The sequence below is a fragment of the Myxocyprinus asiaticus genome, chromosome 24 (assembly GCF_019703515.2).
Source record: "Myxocyprinus asiaticus isolate MX2 ecotype Aquarium Trade chromosome 24, UBuf_Myxa_2, whole genome shotgun sequence".
Lineage (NCBI taxonomy): Eukaryota > Metazoa > Chordata > Actinopteri > Cypriniformes > Catostomidae > Myxocyprinus > Myxocyprinus asiaticus.
In genome coordinates, this window is record NC_059367.1 from 2,739,682 (window position 1) to 2,749,371 (window position 9,690).

Consider the following 9,690-nt stretch of genomic DNA (forward strand, 5'->3'; position numbering starts at 1 on the left):
ACAGACCTGATTGGTGGAGTGCTGCAGAGATGATTGTTCTTCTGGAAGGTTCTCCTCTCTCCACAGAGAAATGCTGGAGCTCTGTCAGAGTGACCATCAGGTTCTTGGTCACCTCCCTGACTAAGGCCTTTCTCCCCCGATCGCTCAGTTTGGCCAGGCGGCCAGCTCTAGGAAGAGTCCTGGTGGTTCCAAACTTCTTCCATTTACGGATGATGGAGGCCACTTTGCTCATTGGGACCTTCAATGCAGCAGAGATTTTTCTGTACCCTTCCCCAGATCTGAGCCTCGATACAATCCTGTCTCGGAGGTCTACAGACAATTCCTTGGACTTCATGGCTTGGTTTGTGCTCTGACATGCACTGTGAATTGTGGGACCTTATATAGACAAGTGTGTGCCTTTCCAAATCATGTCCAATCAACTGAATTTACCACAGGTGGACTCCAATCAAGTTGTAGAAACATCTCAAGGATGATCAGTGGAAACAGGATGCACCTGAGCTCAATTTTGAGTGTCATGGCAAAGGCTGTGAATACTTATGTACATGTGATATTTTTCGTTTTTTATTTTTAATACATTTGCAAAGATTTCAAACAAACTTCTTTCATGTTGTCATTATGGGGTATTGTTTGTAGAATTTTGAGGAAAATAATGAATTTAATCAATTTTGGAATAAGGCTGTAACATAACAAAATGTGGAAAAAGTGAAGCGCTGTGAATACTTTCCGGATGCACTGTATGTTTAAACCAGAAAAGGAAAAATTAGCTTAATTTATTATAGAAAATGATGCCAAACCACCATGTCTTTTACCTTTAATGAACACATGGGTGTTATTTGAAGTGATAAAAGTTAAACTACAGGTGGCAGGGTTCAAACACCTATCAGAAACATAGCAAGGCGTGCACTACCGTGGTTAGTAACAGTAAAGATAAAACAGAGATATTATCCGTTTCTCTTCAGAGACCAGGTCATATCTAACTAGGGCTGAAGCTGTAACCTTGTGAAAATAAGCCGGCCACACTGGCTTAATCACCAACACATTATGTAATGATGGCATAACAGATTCTTGTATCGAGCCCCAAAGCAACCCAGATTAATGCTCATAATTGTATTAGATGGCTTTAAAGCCGTTATTCATAATACTACTAGCTGTTATAGGTTAAATATTATTATTCACATAATACATGTTCCCTGAACAGTGTGCTTTCTTAATAGAAAATGGGCAGTCTTTTTATTATAAATCTCCTTCACACACATATTTATATAAACACTATTTTTAACAAAACATATATTAATTTACCACTAGAAGAGTTCTTGTTAACAAAACTTACTGTAGGACATTAAAAAGTAGCTCATTTGTTTGCATAAGTTAAACACTAGAGACAAAACATAAATATTACACTTTATTGAAAAATAAATTACAAAAAGTTTAAAATAAACTAAAACAAGAGCCACGCTGGCATCATTGTCGTTACAATGAAACCAGACATGACAAAAAAAAAAAAAAAAAAAAAAAAAAAAACACACACCATCCACCTCAAAGCAGTTCCAGGTATACTGGATAGAGCTTTCCACAAATCCAGCCACACCAATTAATCTCAAAACACATACTTTTGCTTAAATTAGTGTACGCAAAGCCTCTTCACCCAAACAATACTGAAAGCATATCATGTGCATTTATTTGTTGAACACGTGGTCCCCGATTACAAATCATTCACACCTACTGACAATGTTAACACTTCTGTTTCCTTATTAAAGCTCACATTCCAAATTGACCAAAGCAATTAAAGTGCATTCATTTTCCAAATCAACCAGACATTCTCTTATATTAAGGCAAAGTACTTCAAGTGTGTGCCAATTTAAAATTAAATTAGACAGCAGTTTGACCCTATAACAGTTAACACTGCTGACAAAGAGGCTTTAAGATGTGCCAAGAAATGCATTTGTAAAACTCTTCACTGGATGCCACAACAAATAAATATCTGGTTAAGGTACATAAATATATTACTTTAGTCAATATAAAGCAGCATTTGTAAGAACACGGGCAGTGCAAGTTCGATGTGCATGTAATAATGAAAATATTTCACAGTACAAACTGGACAGTTTTGGTTGTAGTGTTTGACACCTTTCTGCACTACCCAAATGGATCATAACAGCATTCGATTCACTCTCACAGTGGCACCTTTGTAGAGATCAGCATATCACCACATGAAATCCAAAAGTTTGGTCCCTGATTTCAGCTTTAGAACAACTTTAACACTGTGGCTATTTTCTTACTTTTCTAGAACAATAAATGAGATGTTAGGTTTGGGGAGTAAATTCTTCCCCTTTCTCCATAAAAATACTTCTTTTGTGCACGTTAATTAACGGTTTCATCCCGTACCCACTCACATTCACAGAATGAGATGGCGATCACACCTCAAGGTTCAAAACCCCAAGATTTACGCCCCAAAGTCCCTTCATATGCTCCTCATCTTGACTGCACTCCTAATATTGACTTGATGTGCTCATATACAACATAGCTGATGCTGACAGCAGGGATGACCTTCAGGAAGTTTGGGGTCAGACCCCGGTAGAGGCCCATGGGACCTTCGGTCTTCAAGATCTGTTTGAAGAGCCCAGTCATGGAGACCTGGGAAGCACCTTCAAATGTGGCTGAAGAATAAAAGATTTTGATTGGAATACATTTTGTAAACCAAAGAACAAGGAAAAAACAAGAATATAAATGCTGGTCTGAGAGCTTACCTTGTGCTTGCATGCGTGTTCGAACGAGAGCAAGCGGGTAGCTTGCGAGTTGGCCGCCTGTGCTGGAAACAGCACCGCAGGCTAGAAGCACAAACACACCAGGATCTGCACTGTCCGTACCGTAGCGCTGAAGCCATGTGTTCTTCAACGTCTAACAAGAATAGACCAAAAAAGAAAATGAGCTTATTCTTGGACCCTTTATGTTTGTACCAGTAGACCATTTTCCATTTCCTACCTCATAGACGGCTAGATCGATGCCAGCGTAAGGAATGATGCCCAGCATGTTTGGTACGTAGCCTTTGTAGAATGCACAGACTCCCTCACCCCTCAGGATCTGTTTGGCACAGTCAGAGATGCCCTTGTACTGGCCCGTCTTTCTTAACGCCAGGCGAGTTTTGAGAACCTGAACAGAACAGGATTACAAATGTAAGTACAGTGGCAGTTTACGGTCCATTTGTAAGCATGAGGAAGGACCCTAAATGGTCCTAAAAATAACATATGGGGCAATATTGGACAGCTACTCACCTCCATGGGGTAAATTGCACTTTGGGCAATGACTCCTGCCAGAGAACCGGCTACAAAACGTTCTGTGATGCCTAAAGTTTCCTGACTGCTGCCCATCAGTCGCTTAATCTGTAAAGAAAGGAAAAACAAGTGATGAATAAATTTATACAAATATTATTTCAAAATCCAACCATAAAGGAAGCGTGTCAGAGCTTAGTACCTGCTCATAAGCCATGAATTTGAGGGCCGACTCGGGGGCGATTTTGATGACGTTGATGCCGTTGCCCCTCCACAACGATCGCATCCCTCCTTCCTTGATCATCTGGGTGAGACCGGTCATGATGCACATGTTGTTGCTATGGGAACCATGAACCTATGATGAAAAAAAATATAAAAAGCAAAAGAACAGATGTTAAGGATATTGAAAACAGCCAAGAATATTAAATAGCATAATTTGTTGCATTGCCTTTTGGTTTCATTGATCAGATTGTGTATCATGAAGACACTAATCATCTAAAAACATACAAAAAAAATTGGGCCTTTTCACTCACTTGACAACAGGGAACACAGTTAAATGTTCAGTGTGTATAAAAAAAAAAAAAAAAAAAAAAAAAAAAAAAAAACACCTCCAGTAACTGGGTGAAAGGTTTTGGACCGAATCACTGAACGAACAAAGTCTGATTGCGCAACAACTGACGTAAACGTGATTAACTGACCTATCTTCACTATTGCACAAGCTGTGACATCAAACCAAAGGTGGTCTTGCAAAACACAGTCCTGTCTGTAACCAATCAGAGCACAAGACAGAGGGTGTGCTGGACTTCTCCGATTCTGATTGGGTGCTTGACTCGACCGTATAACTATTCAAAGAGTCAAGATCCTTTCCCTGGAACATAAACTTGTGAACTGATACAAATGAACTTATTTATGGCTCTTAGGCAACAAGACCATTTGTTCCAATTTGACTAAAATCCCCATAATGTTATGAAACCAACTTTCCTCTGCTTATAAAATGAAGGAAACTGCTTTGGTAAATAATTAAAAATGACCTCATTCGGTGTATAGAGAAGTTAGAATTGGCATGTATTAAAACCTTACACACCTGATAGAGCAAGTTACTCAATAATACTGCAAGATGAATGCAACATTTGAATATAGGATACAATGATCAAGAATGATCAAAGTACACAAGATAGAACACTAATGTAGATCTATTGAACCTAGAAGTACTCCGGCAAAAGGATTACGGTGTGATTTCATCTTTTTGCAGGTAATGAAAGGTGTTGCTATGCATAGTCTCACCTGCATAAGGACTTTGAGTCGGTCAAGTGGAGCAGTGAAGGTTCGAGAAATAGCTCCAGCACCTCCACCTGCTACCAGGTGTCTCCACCACATCCCTGTTATGTGTTCCTGTGTTGTGAACTCATCCGGAACCATCAGGTTCTCACCAACATCGAAGATCTACAGAGAAAGAGATAAATATATTTACATTCTAGGTAGAACGATATATCGGTTTTACAGATTGTGCCGATAGTTGCTTTTTGGAATGATCGATTCCTCTGTAGGATGGCACTGGAGGACTCTAGTTAGAACAACTTGGTTCAGTATTACAACGGCCTCTAGAGGTGAAATTAAAACAATCACTGACAGACAATATTCATCTATATTTTTTATCCTCACTTCAAACGGAAATTTGGTTGTTTTAGTTAGATAATCAAATGTTCCAAATTGACAAGAGCAGGACAAGAAAAATGCAACTATACAACCACACGTCATCAGTGCATACATTGAGTCTCCAACTTCATATCTTGTAAATAATACAAAACCTCATCTGGTGAATTTTAAAGGCTATAAAAAGCTTAACTTGGTAAATAGTTAAATATATAGCATTGTAACGGAGCCAAGTCTCTGTCATTTCAAATTAAGAGCCCCGAAGTGTATTTCGGGATCTATCGTAGTCCAGCGTTTTGCTCCGAATCTTAATTTTTCAGTTTCACAAACTGCATCTGGGATTTTATAAAATGTGCCCATCTTAGTAAGGAAAGGCTAAGAAAGTTTAACATTCTATTAAATTGATTATCTGAAAAACTCAGTTGATCTCTACTTTACAGGGGTCTCACACGAATTGACCAATGAATTTGTGATCTATCCAGTAATCATAAACAAATGGAAAATTACTACATTTATAGCTCATGAAATACTTTTGAACGGAGCATAAATCGAAGATTTTCATGACCCAGTGACTTAAATTTAAATTACTTTTCATGGTCTAGAAACCAGTTTTATTATTCCATGATATGGTCAGGTTTTCCATAACCATGGAAATTCCATCTTAAAAAAAAAATAAAATAACTTTAAAATAATAACTGCCATTTTATATTCATAATTAAATCAATCCTGAAATGTTTAAATATCCATAAAGCATTGCTTCAGTTAAGTTCACTTCACAGTAAGGTGCAATGACCTGGCAGCAAAAGCATGTGCGTCAGCGGGATCTGACCTGACCACTGACGCAGCCAAAATGTCAGAGCTAGTCTACATATTTTTTAGGGCACAAATGTGCCACTTCATCCAAAAATCCATTGCAGACTTTGCAAACTCTTGTGAACTTTCTGTGTCCGTCTCATTACGCACTTACTCGGTCACATACGGACAAAGTCTGAAGGTTGCGGTCCGGTTTAAACAAGTGTTAAGAGTTTAAAGTAGGTCACTGATTGAAATTCAAGATTTAAACCACCACACCAAGTCTACTGCCTCAAGGGCTTAATACTAGCAACATTCAGCACAGAAATCAAGAAGACTCATTGCATAAGGTGGTCTCCCATTAGCCAGGACAAGTAGCCCCCATTTAATTGGGGTAATTTGACATTTGCTAGACATTTTTGATTGGCAGATGTATGCTCTGACTGTAGCAGCCACATTAATAGCAGTAAACTCATGCCAGACAGGATTAGAGGATACCTAGGAGACGGACTAGTCGAGATTTAGTAGCTGCAACACAACACCTATTAAACTGGACCCTGTCCTAGATCACAGTGTTCCAATGGGACTGGATATTTTTAGGTCTTTTAAGACTGTCACTAACCTATACCATAAGGCCTAATGCTTTACAACCTGGCATTATGCTTATAAAATCTTTATTAACCAGTGAAAATTTCTAAACAGCATAATTGAGACACAGGAATTTTAAATCATTCCCAGCAGTCAAAACAGAGACAAACAACCATTTGCAGTCACGAGTAAAGCAGCTTTTAACTACACAACATTTGTAGATTGTTCTGTAAGCGTCTTGGGATTTTGACTGGTATTGGTTGAAATACGGTGAATGTGTGGGAAAAGAGGAATTCTTACAGTCGAGTGTTTCCAGTAGAGGATGATTTCCGGGATGTTCTCAGCAGGCTGTTGCGATGGATCCTTCTTCCATTCATTCCAGTCAATGGTCATTGTTCCATTTCTGTCCATGCTACAGGAGCAAAAACAGAAAAAGACAGAAAGAGAACTCTTTAAAAGCCTGTAAAGCCCAAATTGCATAGCAAGCGATAATAAAAACCTCTCCGCTCTTACCATTAATACATAAAATCATCAAGAACCTTTCAAATTTCTCAGCCATTTCTGATGAGTACTGACAGGAGTCATTAATGAAGGGATTGGTTTCTTTATAATGTTATAATTAAAATAATTCTCACGAAACTATGATGTTTAAAATTCTTGATGCTTTATATGAAACGAGTCAGGCAGTATTTGAGCACATATACTGATGGCAGCTTCAAGACTTTAATCGCCATCATGATTAGTCACAGCCCTATCAGAAAATCTCTAAAAGAAACGCCTTTCAAACTCACCTTTTAAGCACTCTCTCTGCTTGCGGCAGGGAAATATGGACTCCAAGATCTTGCAAGGAGTTCACAATGTCATTGGCGTTCACTTGACCTAACATGAAACAAAAACAGTGTCCATCAGACTTTGAAAAGCCATTAAAAGAAAAGCTTTTCAATAATAAAGGCAGATTTTAACCAGCAAGCTGTGCTATGAGAGGCAGTTTTGTAAATCAAGATGTAATACCGGCATTCTTCCTATCCAGGGTTTTAAAGACGAGCTTCAGGTCTTTCTCGTGGTCTTGAAGGTAGTGAACAAACTCCTCGAAGTCCAGTTGCCCATCATGTTCTCTCTCTTCGGATTTAAAGGCTTTCTGTGGGGCAAAAGATTGCATGCATTTTAATGCAAGCATATATATATACGCTTGGGATTTTATCAAACACAGAGGTGGGAAACACTTCTGTAAATTATTGCACAATCAACAGGGGTAAGTGTGCGAATGCCAACAGCTGTCAAACTAGTACAAATCCCAATCACGAGAGGTTTATTGCATGGGTAAATTGAACAAACCTCATTGCGGTCATCTCATTTTAAAGGACACCCAACATCTTACCACTATTAGCCTTGTCAATAAGGTCTTGGAAAAATATGTGATTTTACTGGTACTGCAAAGGAAGGTTTAAACATAAAACCCTAAATGTTCATCAGACTTTAAATCAACCATAATAAATTCCTCTACATACAAGACTTGCTGAAATTATTCTCAGATTAGCTCATGAGATCACGGTCTTGTTAATGCACTCATCCAGATACAACACAGATAAGAATTTAACTGCAGAAGTTCATTATACATTTTTAATCTATGGACATGATCAATGGTATTCCCTTGTTTAAACTGCACCGCTAGGGGCGCCACACACAATGTCAGATTATAATTTTAGGACGTGGAACTCCATATATGGTCATTTGAACGGAAAGTGCGCAAAGAGAGAAACGAGAACCGGAAATGTTATGAGTCATGACGAAAAAGTGCATTTATTTAAAAATTCTAAACTAATTTTAATTTTAACATACAAATATGTATATTAAATCATTAGCGTTCGCACTCTTTATTAGTGAATATTATTATCAGTCACAATGTATTAAAATGTATATATACACTGCATGTATGTTAATGAGAAAAGCACATTTTATCAGTTCTTACCTTTCTCCATTTTTGGTATGTCGAGAATTCCTGGGACGGCAGAAGAACGCTGAGTTTAAAGAGCGACTTGAGCTCGGACGGTAATCCTTTCGATTCGAAATACTCCACTTCGATTTGATCGGAGTTGTGGACAGGCACATAAAGGCAAAGGCACAACATATTTAACGTTATATAAAAGTCTTCGACAATAAATAAATAGTACAAGGGACAATCTAGCCTGCCGGTGTTGAAACGCTGAAATGCCGGTAAAGTAGCTGATCACGCCGAGAAAAACCCTCAGACACGCCCATCTAGTAAAGAGCGGCGCACTCTGATTGGCTAGAGTTTCGTACGCATGCGTACATTTGAACGCCTGGCCATGATGGCGGATTCTGAATGTCCAATCACAGGTCAGTTCCATTGAAAGGGACCCGCCCATTCCACTACTCAGGGCGGGGTGAATTCCAGCATGAGCTGCCAGAAAGAACCATGTGATACTGTACAGTTTCCGAAAATGTCGAAACTCTCCAAAGCATACAGAAATCTGTCATATGACAGAGTGAGAGACATTTAGGATATGTCGGACCAAAATACGGAGTTAAAAATAAAATTAAACTATTTACTCACCCTAATATTGTTCCAAACATTCTGTCTGATTTTAGGCAAAATGTTTCATACTGAAAAAAAAAAAATTAAAAAAAATAAATAAATAAAAGAAAGAAAAAAAACATTGTCATATTTATTTGCTAATTTGAGCAAAGTTCACAGGTAAATAAAATAAGTAAATTTTACTGAACTTTTCGAAGCTGGTGTTCCCAGCATGCACCAGGCTTGAATAATTAATGAGCTTGCATTGTTTCTCTGTTTGCAAGTTGACTTACACTAGTATTATTGTTGATTTTGTTTTTACGATTGGTAACTTCTTGTTTTGTGAAGTCTGAAGTTCATTTTCTACTTAAAATGACCTGTTCATGATTAAAAATAAATAAATAAATACAAATCTGTTGTTTGTTACTGTCATCGTGTTTTATGCACCAAGTGTTGAGTTCTAGATCTTGTTCTATCGCCCAGAGGTCACTGGGAGAACCGGGACTTTTTCCGGTGGGCCAGCCGTGAAACAGGGCTGCGATATGCCAAAGTGGGCCACGATATGCTGTAGGGGTCCGTGAAATGGTGCCACAATATTGCGAAGATGACAGCAAAACACATTGCCACAACCTACCCCCACCACCCCGGTCGACATCTTCACATCATAACCCCCTCCCCCCATCCAGTTCCAGGGAGTATTTAAGAAGAGGAGACAGTGGCATACGGGGATTTAAACATAATTTCCATTTAAACATAATTTAATTTGCAAACATACAGTATACTATTCATCTTATCCTGTAATTCTGTGTCAAGCTGTTGTATTTCTGTATGTACTGGAAGCTTTTGATAAGAGGC

The 9,690-nt window shown here is 38.4% G+C and overlaps 1 protein-coding gene across 1 annotated transcript; it reads right to left on the bottom strand.

Moving 5' to 3' along the window:
- Window positions 1-1,239: 1,239 nt before the first annotated feature.
- On the bottom strand, window positions 1,240-8,514 carry LOC127414510 (calcium-binding mitochondrial carrier protein SCaMC-2-A). Its single transcript, XM_051652574.1, has 10 exons — window positions 8,269-8,514; window positions 7,311-7,437; window positions 7,091-7,178; window positions 6,600-6,711; window positions 4,551-4,709; window positions 3,469-3,621; window positions 3,270-3,377; window positions 2,980-3,147; window positions 2,745-2,895; window positions 1,240-2,654 (listed from the first exon to the last, which is right to left on the bottom strand). Exons 1-10 carry the CDS (start codon window positions 8,425-8,427, stop codon window positions 2,470-2,472), a joined length of 1,410 nt encoding a protein of 469 aa, XP_051508534.1. The 5' UTR covers window positions 8,428-8,514; the 3' UTR covers window positions 1,240-2,469.
- Between the last annotated feature and the right edge of the window lie 1,176 nt (window positions 8,515-9,690).

Excerpts from the sequence above, each read along its gene's own strand:
- LOC127414510 (XM_051652574.1), bottom strand. The coding sequence starts at position 8,427 with ATGTTGTGCCTTTGCCTTTATGTGCCTGTCCACAACTCCGATCAAATC. Across the intron at positions 7,179-7,310 it reads CCTGGATAGGAAGAATGCCG|GTCAAGTGAACGCCAATGAC; the intron begins GTATTACATCTT and ends GTTTCATGTTAG. Across the intron at positions 3,622-4,550 it reads GACTCAAAGTCCTTATGCAG|GTTCATGGTTCCCATAGCAA; the intron begins GTGAGACTATGC and ends TTTTCATCATAG.